At 48.3% G+C, this 19575-nt stretch overlaps 1 protein-coding gene across 3 annotated transcripts in view; it reads right to left on the reverse strand.

Annotated features, from left to right (window-relative positions):
- Window positions 1-442: 442 nt before the first annotated feature.
- The window catches only part of TBC1D17 (TBC1 domain family member 17), a 38965-nt gene continuing 19832 nt past the window's right edge, over window positions 443-19575 (reverse strand). For all 3 annotated transcript variants that reach the window (XM_029584153.1, XM_029584152.1, XM_029584151.1), the window contains exons 11-17: window positions 16387-16503; window positions 13790-13890; window positions 8061-8160; window positions 7064-7161; window positions 2298-2414; window positions 2058-2144; window positions 443-1445 (exon numbers count right to left, since the gene is read on the reverse strand). In XM_029584153.1, the coding sequence (XP_029440013.1) occupies window positions 1233-1445; window positions 2058-2144; window positions 2298-2414; window positions 7064-7161; window positions 8061-8160; window positions 13790-13890; window positions 16387-16503 (833 nt within the window). In that variant the 3' untranslated portion in view covers window positions 443-1232. The remainder of the gene's footprint in view (window positions 1446-2057; window positions 2145-2297; window positions 2415-7063; window positions 7162-8060; window positions 8161-13789; window positions 13891-16386; window positions 16504-19575) is intronic.

The following is a 19575-nucleotide window of genomic DNA, read 5'->3' on the forward strand; positions in this document are numbered from 1 at the left end:
CCAAAGGAAATAGAATCAAAATATTTTCTTGATTCAGCCATGAAGGGAAACAGGAAAGGAGAGGGGGAAGAGAGGAAGCTAGCACAATTGGCTTTCAGATTCCCTACCCACCATCTCCCTCTTAACCAGGCGCAAGCCACATGTCACTGACCATCCTGCTCATCCCTACTAGACCAGGATAGCTCTCAAAGGACCTAGCCATCCTTGGAAGCAATGTGTCCAGCAGAACCTTCGGCTGCAGGATTTGGCACCTCTGCCATCTGCTGGAGACAGAGAAGTACTGAGGGACTGCAGGTGGCGCAGTGCCTTAAGTAAAGCTTTTCTTCTCTGTCTCCATCTGCTGGTAGGAGAGAAAAACCCATCTGTCTGGACAGGTCTGGTGTACAATAAGGAATGCATGATTCTATCTGTCTAAATAAAACTGGTCAAATCCACAGAAGAGAGCAGTTTAAAAACGGGTTTGTCTTTAATACCGAATACAAAGAAAGCAGATTCCAGGATCATAGCCTGAATGTCAGAGCTCTGCTACCCTGCACCAAACCAAAGGTGAGCATGTCTATCTACCACAAACTATAACTAGCAGAGCCGGCGAGACTCGTATCATTATAAGCATTAACAAGACGAGAACGTATACACACACACACACAAACATATATATATATACACATACATACACACATTTTTAAAGTAAAATTAATACATGTTGAACCAGAAACAAACAGAAAAGGCATTTAGTGTTGTGCAAGAAAAGGGAGGAAAGGTCAATCCAGTCAAGTGTCTCCCTTTAGTGGCGGCATGGGCCAGACTGCGTGCTGTGAAGGTGAAATCCACTTGGGTGGCTCCAGCTGTCGAGCTGTGGCTCAGGCAGAGCCGGTCCCATGTAGATTGCCTTCTGAGGTGTATCACACTGAATGTCAGTTACTAAGGGGCGTACTGTCTCCCAGGTCCTTCTGCCTCTAGCATGCAGGCATCAACACTGGCTTGGCTAGCCCACTCGCATTCCTCTCTGTGCCCAGCTGCTCACTGTCTGCTGGATGTTACCAGGCAAGCTGCTTTGCTAGCGAAAGTCCACAGTCCACTCCTATGCAGGGAAAGGCGGCCAAGAGAAGGCAGGGGGACCACGATGACAGATTCTGTGGCACAGCAGGGTCTTCTGTGGGCAGGCTTTTTGTACTGTAATGACGCTGAAGGGGAGCGAGCAGGGAAGGAGGGCCGAGGATGGGCAGGGAGGTTCAGGGGGACAGGCTCTGTGGTGTGGCAGTGTCTTCCGTGGGTAGGATCTCGATGCTGCTGTCAGGCTGGCTGGGGGACACACTGTCGGTCAGTTCCAGCTCTTGAGTCTGGCCGGGAGACAGCGGCTGCGGGGAGCTGTCACTCTCTGAACTGGAGGCTGGGAATTTGACCTTTGCAAGGCCCAGAACCTCCTGGACATTATGAGGCAATTCCTGTGGATTGATTTTATGTTTAATGAGAAGAAGAAAACAGTAGAGAAAAACATTGCCCAAAGGCTAGATTTCAAGACTTCTTCCCCCTCCCCCCCCCTCCTGTGGCTTAACCAAGTCTCCTTTGGGACTAGGAATCTCTAGGGTGAGCGAGCTCACCTGGACATACCAAGGTCGTGACCCTAGCTGTGTCAGTGCTGCACTGCCAGCGAGTCCTGCACCACCTTCTATGCAGTGGTGAGGATGTCCAGGAGGACATCGGGTAGTAGGGGAACACAATCCTCCCGTCTGGAATTACTGGACCAGTGTAGCAGGACAAAATGGAAATAGAGAATTCCAAAGGCAAATAAAGTCCTATTTCATCGCACCACCCAGCTATGTAAATCTGTGATCCTCTGTTATCCATCCTGCAATTATTTTTCAGCTTGGGTTTCACCTATTCTGCCAGATTCCCTACAGATACTAAAAAGCTAAAACGTGGAAATCACCGTGTAAAGTCTTCAAAACGAGTCTGCTCCCTCTTAGGGGAGTCCTGCATATAAAGCCCCCCCACAGCGGAGCTTGGAAGGGACTGATGGTGAGGGAGGAGACTGTGGGGAGATACAAGGCACCTACCTGACAGGCTATCAACTGCTGATGAAGAGCTTCAGCACGGCACAAAACATCCTCCACGCTCATCTTCATGGTCAACTCATTAATGTGCTACACAGACAGAAAGGAAGCAGACAAATCACAGACATAAACCCAAAATATTGAGGGAAGGGCACCACAGGTCACAGGGCAATCCCAGAGCAGCTTAAAGGGGTACAGGGGGGGGGGGATAACAAATCACTGAGTATTCTGCAGTTTCTTTACCTTCAGAATTTCATTAAACCCATAATCAGAGCTCATCAGAGCATCTCTCTCAGAGTCCAAAATGCCACAAGCTACCAGGAGGTGAAAGTTAGCTCCAGGGAGACCAGTCCAGAGAACCTGTCAATGATACACAGAGAATCAAAGCCAAGAAAAGACTGCAGAGAACAATTCACAGCACATGACAATGGTGCACAGTAAACTAGTATCATTGCAACCTAGAATTGCATACTCAGGAGGTAAGGTATTCTCCATCTTCTGTAAAGATTATCTCATTGTACAAGATTTCAAGGAAAAGCAGCACAACGGCAGACGGAAAAACACGGGCCAGAAAACGTGCTCAAGAAGCTACAAGACTGTTTGACATCTGAAGCACATGGTGTGGAAGTGCTGGCAGTTAGGGGTGTTTGGGTATGGGAGCTTTACTATATTGTAATGGTAATTCCCTTTATTCATGGCTTTCTGAGGATCAAGCCCACACCCAACACACATTACAAAAAGTCTGATTCCATAGGAGTTCCAAGTGCCTTTTTCATGTAAAATTGGTTATAAATGCATAATCTGTGTATGTCTGTAGAGGGTATGTGTGTGGGGGGGGGGGGGGGGGGGGAGGTGAGGTGGCGAGTGTACAAGAACATAAAAACATAATAAATTGCCATACTGGGTCAGACCAAGGGTCCATCAAGCCCAGCATCCTGTTTCCAACAGCAGACAAAAACTAAGTAGATCCCATGCTACTGACACCAGTAATAGCAGTGGCTATTTTCTAAGTCAACTTGATTAATAGCAGGTAATGGACTTCTCCATGAACTTATCCAAACCTTTTTTTTTTTTTTTTTTTTAATTTAAACATTTTTTTTATTATCAGAACAAACAGGATGCAGAAACACTATAAGATCCGTAAGATAAAGGGAACTCAAATACAAGATACAGTATACAAGATACAAAATGCGCCATACGAAGATGCGCTACGGATAATATAACATACAGAAATAGAAAGCATCTGTCTGCCCCAACACAGATTTTATAAACAGTAAATCCAGCAAATAATGAATGATGAATTACCCCCATCCCCCACCCTCCTAACCCCTGCTGACAGCTAGAGCAAAACAAGGTATTAAACAATTAGCATGAACATTGGCAAAACAAGAGAGGAGTAGAAAGAATCAAACAATGGGCACCTCAACTACTGTCCCGCATTGTAAGGTACTCAAGCGTGAATCGAACTGGTCACCTCTGCTCTGCTAGCCAAGTCTGGTATGGAGACCAGATCCTGAGGAAGGCTGGCAGACGATCATGATGAGTAGCTGGCAGACGAGCCATTTGAAACAGAAAATGTAATCTAAGTTGCATCATGGCTAGACTAGGTGCCGTGCTATCTTTAAAATTAACCTTGCTGCAATAAAGAGTTGCTGTACAAAACGCTGTGTGGCTTTATTTAGATTGTCCAGAGGTAGATTCAACAGCACATGCCATGGTTCTGCTGTAATATCCAATTTGAGAAGAGAAGAAACTCAAGACAGGACTGAAGACCAATAGGCTTGTATTTTCGGGCACTGCCACCACATATGATAGTACGTGCCCACTGCTCCACATGCTCTCCAGCATTGGTCCGAAGACCTTGGAGCAAATTTGTGGGCCTGACTTGGAGGATAGTGCCATCTGTATAGTAGCTTGTAACAACTTTCTTGTATATTTGCCGAGATGGAGCACTTGTACGCCGCAATATATATCAAATCCCAGTCCTTCTCAGATATTAAACCCAGCTACAGCAACTGCGGCTGACATACATAAACGGTGGTGCGGGAGCCCAGAAGCACGTCTGTCAGCCAAACCAATGGCATTGGTTTGCCACACTGCTCCATCCTTCGGAAATCAGAGGTGCAAGGGGGGTAAATGAGTGCTGGTGGGGGGGAGGAGAAATGGCTGGCCCACTAGGAAAGAAAGAACCCTCTTTTTATTTTTTTTACCCAATCTCAGATCTCCACTGAAATCATGTCTGAGCTGGTGGCTACAGTGGGAGAGGACACAAGCTTTCAGCACGGAGCTCCCCCATGGCTCTCCTTATTTTGAGCCTAAACCTGGCAATGGCACAGAGGCTCAAACTCTCAACTGAGGGAGAGCCCCAGATTGGATTCACTGCAGGCGTTCAAATCTGTTTCTTCTTTCACTCTTTTTCAATAAGCTTTCCCCACAAGGGAGATGCATGTCCACCATCTGCTGGAGATGGAGAATACTGGTAGGCCGATGTCTGGGCAGGGCTGTATGTCAGTCATGTCAGCGAGTCAGTTTTACTCTGTCTCCATCTGCTGGTAGGAGTGCATAACCCACCGGTGTGGATTAGCCTGCCTGAGTGCAGAGGAATGACAAGACATTGAGCTCCTCTCGTTATATAAGCTATGCTAGGGTTCTGCAAAGTATCCAAAAACTTCTCTGCCCTTATGCAAGCTGCATCCAGCAGACAGCACCATAGACTAAATCACTGTGACATAATTATCCCAATTTCTATTCAATATCAGATCAATGAGTGTTGCTAATTTGCTAGTTTGTTACCATGCCTGGAAAATTAGAACATGTAAATCTGTCATTTAATATCATACAACATGTAGAACTCTCTCTCTCTGCACTTCTAGCTCTGTTTATAACATGTTCTGAATAATAAAGCAAACACTAATTATTCTAAGACAACCTTTTCCTTGTGATATCTCAGGAAGAGAAGGGGCCTTGCAGATTCAGAGATTTGCTATTTAATTAAAAAATCCGTAACCTGCTCACCTCTGAAAGCATTCATGATGGGGTATAATATAACAAAGAATGAAATGGAGAAATTACTTACCTGATAATTTCGTTTTCCTTAGTGTAGACAGATGGACTCAGGACCAATGGGTTATGCTCCCCTGTCAGCAGATGGAGACGGAGTCAGCTGACGTCACCCTAGATACATCCCTGCAGTGACCTTAGCCCTTCAGTATTCTCTTCAAAAGCCACTGTGGACATACTAATTAAAAAGCTTGATTAAGATGGGGGCGCTACTGAGCAGCGCTGCAGGATGGCCGCATAAATCATCTGCTCCCTCCCAACCTCTCTAACTGTGCCGCTATTTAGCAGATAATCAGGATCTTTTTACCTGCAAGATTGGCGATTAAGTGTGGGAAGAAGTTAGGATGACTGCACGGAAGAGAGCTGCCGATCTTAAGCAGTTTTCTTTTAGTAGAATTGCTGAAGATCTCCCGTCCGAAGACGGGATGAATTATCTGAACCGGCCGCCTCGAGCTCCGGGCCTGGACCACAGGAGGATCAGCCTCCGGGGGCACTGCATCCGGACATCCCAACCCGGACCGAACTCCGATCCTGGTTCACTGAACGCTTAACCCGCTCGGAAGCCCACGTCCCTCTACCCCAACGGGATCGGGAACAGCATCGGTAGTGTGCCGAGCAAGGAGACCAGAGGAAGTCTTACCAAAAACCCCTCTAAATGTCTGAATCTAGAGGTAAATCTTTTTTTTTCTTTTTTTTTTTTTTACTTTCCTGGACTCAACACTTACCAGCTGAGTACAGAGACAGTTTCCAGCTGTGGGGGGAAAGGGTTTTGGCCATCACCGCTACGCTTGGCTTCCTGCACCTGCTGACTTTCAGCTGCTTAAGCAGCAAAGTCCATGCTGGGAACCGGCTACCGGACCAAGGCACACCTCTGAGGGATCTCGGAAATCGCCTCAGGAATTCTCAACTGGGGAAGGGACTTTTAGATATCACCGCAGGAGAGCGGGGCTCAATCTCCAAATTAAATGTAGAATTTCTCCTTCCAAAAGGTACAGCAATCCCCATAGGGAGAGGTACATCCACCATCTGCTGGAGACAGAGAAATACTGAAGGGATGGGGGTCACTGCAGGGCTGTATTTATTTATTTATTTATTTATTTATTTAAAGTTTTTGCTATACCGACATTCGTTAGAAACATCATATCGGTTTACATTAAAAACATAACAGTAGAAAGAAAATGCTTTACAAGAAACACATTGATATTAAAACAGAGGCTGTGGCTTTACAGAAAACACAGATATATTAAAAACAGGAGTTGTAGCTACAGGGGGGAAGGAACGGGGGGGGGGGGAACTATATAAAAAAAAAAACATAGATAGTAAAAAGATATGTCTGACTTGGATTCTTGCAGGGTTTGGAGTGGCTAATAAAAGTAGGGTGACTTCAGCTTTGAAATCTGACTCAGTCTCCATCTGCTGGCAGGGGAGCATAACCCATTGGGTCCTGAGTCCATCTGGTTACTCGCTCGGAAATCACAATGATATAAAACAACCATAACTGGTGACTAAGCCAAAACATCCATGTCACTGCCAAGAGCCGAAAATCGCGTGCTTGTAATTGATTGTACACTGCTATTCTGTTTACATAAAGAAGTTTTTAAAGGCTCTTTATAGAATATATATGCAAAGGAAGCGAGTTCCAGTATAATGTCCTGCAACAGAAAAGGCCCGGTACCCATCTATATATCCCACGGCACACAGCAGGCTGAGAACTAAGGAAGCCAGGCTTCAAATCCCATTTCTCCCACTGATGCTCCTTCATGACCTTGGGCAAATCACTTCATCCTCCACTGGCTCAGGTACAAGCCTAGATTGTAAGGCCTTTGGGGACAGGGAACGCAACGCCCCTGGAGCTTGGATTTGGTAAAAGGAGAGCAATTCAATCTAATAGCAAATCATGAGCCTCGCGCCTTCCTGCTTCATCCAGAAAGCAATGCTGAATGCGTTACCTCCCACAGCTGCAGGACATCCTGGAAGGAGAACTCCCGCTTAAACCAGATGAGCAGCCAGCGGAAGCAGAAGCAGAGCGTGCCCGATTCCTTTGCATCTGCGGAAAGAGCAAGTGAGGAATTAATATCCAAGACACGGGAATGCCATTACAGCAGGGGATGTAGAAGTGGCTGTTCTATGCTGAGAAACACAAAAGGGGAAAGGGGGCTTATGTGGAGAGAGAGTGTGGGAGGAGCTGGTGGCAAGCATAGGGCAGGCCAGTGTATGAGGATGCACCCAGAGGAGCTGGGGGAAGAGGGGAGGAAGCATGATAATGATGGAGTGGCTGCAGCAAGCGAGGGTACACACAAAGGAGCTTCAGGAGGGGCAGCTTAGTGTGGCCTTGGCTGGTGCACAGGGGTAGATATAAAGGGAGAAGCTTTTGGGAGGGAAGGTTAGTGTGGGAGCAGATGTGTTGGGGGGGGGTTACATATAGAAGAAAAAGCTTCGGGGGCAGGGAGGTTGGTGCATGGGGGTAGACACAGAGTAGCTTGGGGGAAGTTAGTGTGGAAGTGGCTGGTGTATGGGGGTTGACAGAGGGAGCTGAGATCTAGTTAATGTTTGGGTATTTGTAGCCTGGATTGGCCACTGTTGGGAACAGGATGCTGGGCTTCATGGACCCTCGGTCTGACCCAGTAAGGCAACTTCTTATGTGGAGCTTAGGAGGAGGTTAGTGTGGGACTGACTGGTTGTCTGGGGGTAGACACAGAGGGATCAGCTTGGGAGGAGGCTCGTGTAGGAGTGGCTAGTGCATGGGGTACATAGAGGGAGGAGCTTGAGGATTAATGTGGGAATGGTTGGTGTATGCGGTAGACAGAGGAAAGAGCTTGGAAGGAGCTTAGTGTGGGAGTGGTTGATGTATGCAGATACCACATGGAGGAGATTCGAGGTGGAGGTGGCTGGCGTGTGGAGATACACATAGGGAGAGGCTGGTTATTGTGGGAGTGGCCCACTTACCCAGGAAGTCACACAGTGCTGGGTCCAGCACCCGTAGCAGCAGACCCAGCTGAAGCAGCTGCTTCTTCATTCCTTCCTGACTTTCTTCAAAGTTATGGTGCTGAAAAGAAAGGGAGTCCAACCAGTTACCCCAAAACGTTACAGGGGCCCACTGTAGCGAAAAGGAAAATTGGTTCTTACCCGCTAATGTTCGTTCCTGTAGTACCACAGATAGTCCAGACATGTGGGTTATGCATCCCTACCAGCAGATGAAGGCAGAGAACTAAACACTTTTCAGGCACTTCTACTTAACCAAAAGTGCCACTTGCAGTCCCCTTGGTACTGACCTGTACCCAAGCCAATGCAGAGTCCAAAAAAAATCTCAACAAATAATATCCCTCCCACGGTGAACAAGTAAGATTGACTGGAGCCCCCTGAACTGAAGCCCTCGCATCCAAGGCCACAGAAAACCAACTTCGTACAGATCCTAGAACCCAACTATATACAACTGTAAATTCTTTAGAAAATACCACTCATAGTTATGCTGTCTTTTGGAAAACCAAAAAACGAGGGGATGGGTCTCTGGACTGATCTGTAATACTATAGGAACAAAAAGCAGGTAAGAACCAATTTTTCTTTCCTGTTCATACCCCAGATCAGTCCAGAGAAGTGGGATGTACCCAAGCTCCCCTATACTGGGCGGGAACCTGAAAGACCCGCACAGTATAGGGGTCTTTCAGGTTCAGTATAGCGCCTAAGGCGCTCTGACATCCAGACAATAATGCTTGGTGAAAGTATGTAAAGACAGCCAACTGGCCGCCCTACAAATTTCCTGCAGTGACACCAACTGACACTCTACCCAAGAGGTCACTTGCGTTCTTGGTTGAGTGAGCCCACAACCCCCTTGGGACATCACGATACTTACACAGATAGATAGAAAATATAGTCTCCTTTAACCAACAAGCTATAGTGGCTTTAGAAGCCTTGGTCCCCTTTCTTTGAGCCATCAAACAGGACAAAAAGATGACTCAACCACTGAAAGGAATTCATCACCTTAAGATAACGCAACAGCGGCCGCCGTACATCCAAGCAGTGAAGATCCTTCTCTAGTCGGCTTTCCCACTCCCAGTTTGGGAATACGGTAAATTTAACCGACTGGTTAAGGTGAAAACTTGAGACCACCTTCAGTAGGAACGAGGGAACGGTCTGCAGAAAGACCCCATCATCCGAAATTCGCAGAAACAGCTCTCTACAGGACAAGGTCTGCAACTCCAAAATCCGTCTAGCTGAACAAATAGTTACTAGGAACACAGTCTTTAAAGCAAGGTCCTTCAAAGACGCCTTCCACAACGGCTCAAACGGAGGCCCACAAAGACCCCGCAACACCAAGTATAAATTCCATGCAGGACAAACCCTCTGAACCAGCAGTCACAGGTGCTTATCTCCTTTGAGAAAACGCACAATATCCGGGTGAGTCTCCAGGGGCCTTCCTTGAACTTTCCCTCGAAAGCATCCTAGGGCCGCCACCTGTATGCGAAGGGAATTAAATGCAAATCCTTTTGACAATCCCTGTTGTAAAAAGGACAAGATATGCAAAATATCCACCCGCAAAGCATCTGCATCTAAGTGCCTTTCCACACCCCAGGCCCCAAACACTCTCCACACCCTGACATAAGCAAGCGATGGGGAGGGTCTCCGAGCCTGAAGTAACGTCGTGATCACAGCCTCTGAATATCCTCTGGATCTTAATCATCTCTTCTCAAAAGCCAAGCTGCGAGACAAAAGCGATCCACCCGATCCAAGAAGATAGGTCCCTGTCTGAGCAGTCCCTGTAGGTGAGCCAATCTGAGGGGACCGTCCACGGTGAGATGAACCAGATCCACAAACCAGGGACACCAAGGCCACTCCGGTGTCACCAACACCACCCTGCCCAGATGCCTTTCGATGCGTCACAACCCTCGGCCTACAAGAGGTCATGGAGGAAACACGTACAGCAGAATACCTGTTGACCACGGAAGTACCAGAGCATTGATTCCTTTGGCTCCCAACTCTCTTCTGCGACTGAAAAATCTGTTCGCTTTGGCACTGCGGCGCAACGCCAACAAGTCCAGATGGGGAGCGCAGTGCATATTCATGCATATTCATTGTAGATATCCTGCTTGTACTTTGGTCGATCCCGCTATGTGAGACACTGCCAACATCTCTAAATGTTGCTCCGCCCAGAACAACAGTATCTTCACTTCGAGAGCTACAGGACAACTCTTGGTTCCTCCCTGCCTGTTGATATAGGCCACAGTCGACACATTGTCCGACAAAACTCTGACCACCTGATTGTGCAGTAGGAGGAGGAAGCTCTCCAGAGTCAGTCGAACGGCCCTTGTCTCGAGGCAAATGATCAACCAGGATGCCTCCACTGGCGACCACCGGCCCTGAACCACCCGGGACTGACTCACTTCCCCCCCCCCCAGCCGGACAGGCTGGCATCTGTCGTCACCACCATCCACTGGGGTATCTCCAGATTCACCCCACGCTCCAAATGGCCATGGGCAAGCCACCATGAAAGACTGGACCTGGCAGTGTCTGTAAGTGGTAGCAGAAGATGGCATTGCTCGGACAGTGGGTTCCAGCGGGTCAGCAACGCAACTCGTTGAGGTCTCATATGCGCAAAGGCCCACGGGGCTAGCTCTAACGTAGATGCCATGGAACCAAGAACCTGAAAGTAATCCCAGACTCTGGGTTCCGAGGCTTGTAGCAGATTCCAGACTTGCCCACACAGCTTGCGAATTCTGTCCTCTGAGAGGAAGACCTTTTCCACTCATGTATAGAAGAGCGCTCCCAAAAATTCCAGGATCTGGAAGGGGACTAAATGGCTCTTGGTGAGGTTGACCACCCAGCCTAGGGACCTCAGGCAGCGTAAGACCACATCCACTGCCTGCAAGCATAGAACCTCCGACTTCGTTCTGATAAGCCAATCGTCCAGGTAGGGATGCACTAGAATCCCCTCCTTCCTTAGGGCCGCCGCTACCATGTCAATGTTGCCCTAGGATCATACATCTGAAGAATCTCTGATGGTCCTGGTGGCTCCCGATGTGGAGACAGGCTTCCGTCAGGTCGTCACCCTTTCGTACCGCCGCAATGACAGAGTGGAGCGTCTCCATCCGAAAACAGGGCACCTTGAGAGCCACGTTCACCTTCTTTAAATCCAGGATGGGTCGAAAGGTTCCCGCCTTCTTTGGGACGACAAAGTAAATGGAGTAACACCCCGCCCTGTGCTCTGATTGTGGGACCAGAACGATGGCCCCCAGACTTCAGAGCCAACACAGGGTCTGGCGAACAACGAAATCTTCTTCTGGAGACCCGCAGGGGGACACCAGAAACAGGTTTCGGAGCGGACGAGCAAATTCTAATGCGTAGCCGTGTTCTATCATGCTGAGAACCCACTGGTCTGACGTGATCTTGACCCACTCCTCGATAAAGAGGGTCAGCCGGCCCCCTATGATGGGAGTCGCAGAGTGGGTCGGTCACAACTCATTGTGCAGACTTGGCCCTGCTGGACCCTTGTCCTGCGCCGTCCCAGGCCATTCGACGTCCACGATAGGACCGCGACCAAGACTAGAACCTCCCCGAGGCTTGTCTTTGGTCCATGTTCTGGGCCCTGCTCTGAAGAAACTGCCTTTGGCCACGAAAGCAGGAGGAAGAGAAGGGTCTCTGTCCTTTTTGGCTTATCCTCTGGGAGCTTATGGACCTTATTCTCACCCAGATGCTTGATTAGCTGCTCCAGGTCTTCCCCGAATAGGAGCTTGCCCTTGAATGGAAGCGCCCCTGGCTGAGCTTTGGAGGAAACGTCCACTGCCTAATTCCAGAGCCACAGTAGCCTGTGAGCGGACACCTCAGAGACCATGGTACGTGAAGAAGTGCGAAGCACATCATAGAGGGCATCCACGCCATATGCCACCGCTGCCTCCAAGCGCTCAGCCTGTTTCGCCTCTGGGGGAGCAAGGTCCTTGGTGCTTTGCAACTGCTGTATCCAGCGTAGGCCTGCCCAGAGCATATAACTGCTACAAACCGCAGCATGAATGCCCAGGGCAGAAACTTCAAATATCTTCTTGAGATAACCCTCCAATTTGCGATCCAGGAGATCCTTCAAAGCTGCTGCTCCTGCCACAGGACTAGTCGTCCGCTTGGTGACCGCCGAAATGGACGCATCCACTTTAGGAAACCTCAGCAGCGTCAAGACATCCTTAGGCAAGGGATATAGTTTGTCTATTGCCAAGCTGACTGAGTCCCATCCCCAGGGTACCCACTCCCGGAGCATCATCTGCTTGACCATGGCATGCAAAGGGAAGGTCTTAGCGGGCTCGCACAAGCCCATGAGAACAGGATCCACCTTGTCGGGGCTCGGCTCCAAAAGTGATTCCGCAATTCCTAGCTCCGCAAGGACACGAGGAATCAGAGGTGTCAACTCGTCGCGCTGAAATAATTGTACAATTTTAGGATCATCCCCCTCCACTGAGGGCAAATGGTCAGGCCCTGCATCAAGGTCTGGAGCATCAGGGGGCGGAATGAGGTCCACTGGCCCCTCCCCCAGGTCTGAATCTTCCGAGGAGGCCTCCCGGGTGACAACCCCGTGTCATGGGGGCCTGAACTCTCCAGATCCTAGTCGCCATGACATCCTTCCTGGGGGTCTTACCTGGTGGACCCGTGGGCCTCTGGAGGTTGGGGGCTCCCCGCTTGTGAGCACCACTGGCCAAAAAGGCCTGGTGCATGAGAAGAATAAACTCGGGGGAGAAAGTTGCAGGACCCATGAAATTCCCCTCTGGGGAAACGGGATCCTCATCATGGAGCTTCCTTACGGTGCCTCGGGCCTCCATAGGGCTGGCACTGGCAGGAGAAAGCGCTGGGGGAAGACCCCTGCCCCCCACAGCTCTCTCCTCCGCGGCACGAAATGCGCTCAAAATGGCTGCCGTTCCCGTGCTCAGGGGGAATGGATCGGCCAGGAGCTCCTGAGCAGTGAGCAACCTCCCGGGGCTAGACTGCTGTGCTACTGCCCCCACGGACGCGCCAGAAGAGCCCTCCCCACCGGGGAGGCAATGATCACAGCAGCCTGACAAAGTGCTGCTAGCAGCCTAGTCAAGCGGGAGGAAAGAAAACCCCACCTCGCTCCCAAAAGTTCCCCAGGCACCAAAAGCAGCGACCAGGCACCGCTGCACAGTCGGAGCGATGGATGTTTTGCACCATCTCCATCTGCTGGAGACAGAGAAATACCGAGGAGCAGCAGGTGGCACACCAGGTTAAGACACGGTGCCTTTCAAACTTTCTCTGTCTCCATCTGCTGGAAGGGAGACAAAACCAGCAGTCTGGACTGATCCGGGTACGTACAGGGAATGGCTTCTGTGGGCATTGCAAAGTCTCCAGACATCACAAAGGAATAGCTTGTGGGGCAGGATCCTTTCCCAGAGGCAAGGAGAAAACTTGTTGGCAGGCTGGAGGATGCTAGTGTAGAGACACGTGGGCAGATGCAGGCAAGGCCTGAGCAGTACTTCGTGGGATCTTACAAGTGACTCAATGAGTTAATCCTAAGTGGTAGGGTAGCGCTAAGATGTTAGGTGACATCCATACCCTGAAGGGACTGTACCATTGCTCTCTATCATAGATAAAAGGGTCCAGATACTAAGAGCACTGCACCTCCCCCCACCCCCAAACTCCCCCTCCCCCAGAACAATGCATGCCCCCCTCCCCAGGCCACTCACCACTAGCTCCATGAAAGCACAGAAGCACCAGAAAGCATCCACCTCATTCTGCATGACGTAGAGGATAGGCGAGAGCAGGTCACTCATTCCCTGCACGTACCCTGCATGGAAAGTCATCATATGAGAGCCATGGAGTCTGTGGCTGTGCCAGTGCCCTACAATCCAAGGGGAGGGGAGGGGATTGCAGAGATTTCCCTCAACACTAATGTCTCATAGTGTATACTTAGGAACCTTCATTTTCAGTTTTTATTTTATTTGGCTTGGGAATTTCTATATTAGAACAAAAATGAAATAAGTGGAAAATGACTTTTCCACTGATTTTTCTCCTAAGAACATAAGAAATTGCCATGCTGGGTCAGACCAAGGGTCCATCAAGCCCAGCATCCTGTTTCCAACAGAGGCCAAACCAAGCCATAAGAACCTGGCAATTACCCAAACACCAAGAAGATCCCATGCTACTGATGCAATTAATAGCAGTGGCTAATCCCTAAGTAAACTTGATTAATAGCAGGTAATGGACTTCTCCTCCAAGAACTTATCCAAATCTTTTTTAAACCCAGCTACACTAACTGCACTAACCACATCCTCTGGCAACAAATTCCAGAGCTTAATTGTGCATTGAGTGAAAAAGAATTTTCTCCAATTAGTCTTAAATGTGCTACTTGCTAACTTCATGGAATGCCCCCTAGTCCTTCTATTATTTGAAAGTGTAAAAGAACTGATTCACATCTACTCGTTGAAGACCTCTCATGATCTTAAATACCTCTATCATATCCACCCCTCAGCCGTCTCTTCTCCAAGCTGAACAGCCCTAACCTCTTCAGCTTTTCCTCATAGGGGAGCTGTTCCATCCCCTTTATCATTTTGGTTGCCCTTCTCTGTACCTTCTTCATCGCAACTATATCTTTTTTGAGATGCAGCAACCAGAATTGTACACAGTATTCAAGGTGCGGTCTCACCATGGAGTGATATAGAGGCATCATGACATTTTCCGTTTTATTAACCATTCCCTTCCTAATAATTCCTAACATTCTGAGCCGACGATTTTAAAGTATTATCCACTATGATGCCTAGATCTTTTTCCTGGGTGGTAGCTCCTAATATGGAACCTAACATCGTGTAACTACAGCAAGGGTTATTTTTCCCTATATGCAACACCTTGCACTTGTCCACATTAAATTTCATCTGCCATTTGGATGCCCAATCTTCCAGTCTTGCAAGGTCCTCCTGTAATGTATCACAATCCGCTTGTGATTTAACTACTCTGAATAATTTTGTATCATCCGCAAATTTGATAACCTCACTCATTGTATTCCTTTCCAGATCATTTATATATATATATATATATATATATATATATATATATATATATATATATATATATATTGAAAAGCACCGGTCTAAGTACAGATCCCTGAAGCACTCCACTGTTTACCCTTTTCCACTGAGAAAATTGATCATTTAATCCTACTCTGTTTCCTGTCTTTTAACCAGTTTGTAATCCACGAAAGGACATCGCCTCCTATCCCATGACTTTTTAGTTTTCTTAGAAGCCTCTCATGAGGGACTTTGTCAAACGCCTTCTGAAAATCCAAATACAGCACATCTACAGGTTCACCTTTATCCACATGTTTATTAACCCCTTCAAAAAATTGAAGCAGATTTGTTAGGCAAGACTTCCCTTGGGTAAATCCATGCTGACTGTGTTCCATTAAACCATGTCTTTCTATATGCTCTACGATTTTGATCTTGAGAATAGTTTCCACTATTTTCACCGGCACTGAAGTCAGGCTCACCGGTCTATAGTTACCCGGATTGCCCCTGGAGCCTTTTTTAAATATTGGGGTTACATTTGCCACCCTCCAGTCTTCAGGTACAATGGATGATTTTAATGATAGGTTACAAATTTTAACTAATAAATCAGAAATTTCATTTTTGAGTTCCTTCATTACCCTAGGATGCATACCATCCGGTCCAGGTGATTTGCCACTCTTTAGTTTGTCAATCTGGCCTACTACATCTTCCAGGTTCACAGTGATTTCGTTCAGTTCGTCTGAGTCATCACCCCTGAAAACCATCTCCGGAACTGGTATCTGCCCAACATCCTCATTAGTAAACACGGAAGCAAAGAATTTGTTTAGTCTTTCTGCAATGGCCTTATCTTCCCTAAGAGCCCCTTTAACCCCTCGGTCATCTAATGGTCCAACCGACTCCCTCACAGGTTTCTTGCTTCGGATATATTTTTAAAAAGTGTTATATAATTTTTCCATTGACTTTTTTCTATTATAACACTGAAATTCCCAGGCAAAATAAAATATAAACTGAAAACGATGGTCCCTACGTATTCTGCAGTAAGGAGTTCATGGAGCCGAAGGCCAAGCTGTCAGATCCAGAGCATTTGATGAAGACGGCTGAAGGGATCTCCCTTGGGAAAGAAAAGATTCAAATCAAACTACTGCCCACTGTGACACGGAGGGGGCCTCACCCTACCCTGCACACTTCCACCTCGTTACTGCGAGGCCAGACTTCTCTACATAGGCCCGATACAAGGCCGATCTCTATCCATGACAGGAGGAAGCAGATAAAGGATCACTCACCCAGATCAAAGTTAAACATGCAGTATGTCATGAGCACGTCGTTGAGCAGCACCAGGCCAGGATTACTGCTTCCCTCATAGAACTTGTTATTACGATCCGTTCGACTAACATCTCTCTCTAAAATACACAAGAGGGAAGGATGACGAGAACACCAAAAAAAATGAGTCGTAATCCTGGGTCTGTCCCCTCTCCCTCATAAGAACATAAGATATGCCATACTGAGTCAGACCAAGGGTCCATCAAGCCCAGCATCCTGTTTCCAACAGTGGCCAATCCAAGTCACAAGTACCTGGCAAGTAACCAAACACTAAATAAATCTCAAGCTACTATTGCTTATTAATTAATAGCAGTTTATGGATTTTTCCTCTAGGAACTTATCTAAACCTTTTTTACACCCAGTTACACTAACTGCCATAACCACATCCTCTGGCAATAAATTCCAGAGCTTAATTATAGATTGAATGAAAAATAATTTTCTACGATTTGTTTTAAATGAGCTACTTGCTAACTTCATGGAATATCCCCGAAAGAGTAAATAACCTGGGTATGAACAGAAACGATCAGTCCAGACAAGTGGGTTTTGTATCCCTACCAGCAGTGGAGGCAGAGAACAAAAAACTTTGAAGCACTGCTACATAACCGAGAGTGCCCCCTGCAGTCCTCTCAGTACTGACCAGGACCCAAGCCAAGATAAATCTTAAAACAGCTTGCACGGGCAAATTGATCTAAAAGGGCTGGAAACCCCCCAAAACTGCAGACTTTACTCGTCCACAAACTAAAACACACTGGAACTGGAACACTGTAGATCCTGCCCAAAAAGGATTCCTCTTTTTTTTTTTTATTTTAATATAAAACTTGAGTATCAACTTGGCAGGAAATTCAGTCTTTCGGCATTGAAGGGGTGGGTCTCTGGACTGATCCGTGGTATTACAGGAATGAAAATTAGCAGGTAAGAACCAAATTTTCCTTTCCTGTTCATACCCAGATCAGTCCAGACAAGTGGGATGTACCCAAGCATCCCTACACTGGGTGGGAACCCGAAAGACCCGCACGCAGAACTCTCTCAAAGGAGGCCTCGTCTTGCGCCCTTACATCCAAGCGGTAATGTCTGGTGAGAATATGAATGGAGGACCTCACCGCAGACCTACAAATCTCCTGGAGTGACAGGAGCTGACACGCTGCCTGCACCCTTGTGGAATGCACTCTCAAACCCACAGGAATCTGGCGACCTTTACAGATGTACGCTGAACAAATCACCTCCTTCAGCCAACGTGAAACAGTAGCCTAAGAGGCTTTGTCCCCTTTCTTCGCTCCGCTGTACAAGACAAAGAGATGATCTGACCGGCGAAAATCGTTCGTAAACCTCTAGATAAAGTAACAGCATCCGCCGCACATCCAAGAGATGTAACACTCTGTTCCTGAGGGGAATCCCTCGACCACTACATAAACCCCGGTAGCTCCACCGCCTGATTGACATGTAAAGAAGACACCACTTTTGGTAAAAAGGAAGGCACTGTGCATAACGAAACCCTGTCACTATAAAGCCGCAAAAACAGATCCCTACAAGACAGGGCCTGCAGCTTCGAAATCTGCCTAGCAGAACAAATGGCCACCAGAAACACCGCCTTCAGTGACAAATCCTTTAGGGTCACCCTCCTCAAAGGCTCAAACGGGGCTCCACAAAGGATGCGAAGAACTAAGTTTAAACTCCAAGCTGGGCAAATCTTTCGAACTGGAGGGCGCAAATGCTTAACCGTATTCAGATGAGCGGCAAGCGCCCGACCACGACATTTGCCTCTAAGCAAAGTCAACACAGTAACCTGCACGTGAAGCGAGCTGTACGCTAAACCCTTGGACAACCCCTGCTGCAAGAACTCCAAATTATAGGGAACATCCACTGCCAGGGGGTCCAACCGTCGCTGAAGACACCACGCTTCAAAAACTCTCCAGAGCCTAACATACGCTAGGGACGTAGCAGGCCTCCTAGCCTGCAGAAGCGTGGAAATGACCTGTTCAGAATATCCCTTCAGGTGCAGTCTCCACCTCTCAAAGGGAGGGCCGCGAGACAGAAGTGATCCTCCTGATACGAGAATATGGGCCCCTGATGCAGCAACCCTGGAAGATGATCTAGCCTAAGAGATCCCTCTACCGCGAGCTGCACCAGATCTTCGAACTATGGCCGACGCAGCCACTCTGGTGCCACCAGTACCACACTTCCGGGATACGTCTCAGGACCCGACCGATGAGAGGCCACAGAGGAAACATATACAGTAGAATTCCTGTCGGCCAAGGGTACACTAGAGCATCGAGGCCCACCGAGCCAACCTCCTTTTGTCGACTGAAAAATCTCTCAGTCCAAGTTGACTTGCGTCGCCATAAGATCTAGCTGGGGAACGCCTCACCTGGCGCAGATGTGATTCCAAGCCTCATGGGACAACTACCATTCCCCTGGATCCAGCTGCTGCTTGCAGATTGTCGACCCCTGCTACATGTGACGCTGCTAGGCTTTCGAGATGGCGCTCCGCCCACGCAAACAATCGTCGAGCTTCCAGCGCCACGGCATGACTCTTTGTACCGCCCTGCCGATCGATGTACGCCACCACTGTCGCGTTGTCTGAACACCCGAACCATCCTCCCCCTGACCAGGGGCAGGAAAACTTCCAGGGCTCGTCAGACCGCCCTCATCTCAAGGCGATTGATGGACCAGGACTCTTCCCCTAGTAGCCAAAGATCTTGGGCGGGCCGACTGACCCAAACATACTGCCCTCCAACCCGATAGACTGGCGTCCGTGGAAACCAGCACCCAGTCCGGAGGCTCCAGATCCATCCCCTTCCCCAAATTGTGACGAGACAGCCACCACGAGAGACTGGACCTGGATTCTCGTAGAAGGAGCAAGGGAAGATGGTACTCCTCCGACAATGGACTCCACCTGGACAACAGCGCACGTTGCAGAGGTCTCATTTGCGCAAACGCCCAGGGAATCAAATCTAATATGGAAGCCATGGACCCTAGAACTTACAAATAGTCCCACACTTTCGGAACCGCCAACTGAACAAGTTGCTTCACCTGGGATTGCAACTTCACTATCCAGTCCGCTACCAGGAAGACCCTACCCCCTTCTGAGTGTCAAAGCGGGCCCCAGATACACCAAGGATTGGGTCGGTTCCAAGTGACTCTTTGGCACAACC

Source organism: Rhinatrema bivittatum, chromosome 19, assembly GCF_901001135.1.
Source record: "Rhinatrema bivittatum chromosome 19, aRhiBiv1.1, whole genome shotgun sequence".
In the NCBI taxonomy this organism is placed as follows: domain Eukaryota; kingdom Metazoa; phylum Chordata; class Amphibia; order Gymnophiona; family Rhinatrematidae; genus Rhinatrema; species Rhinatrema bivittatum.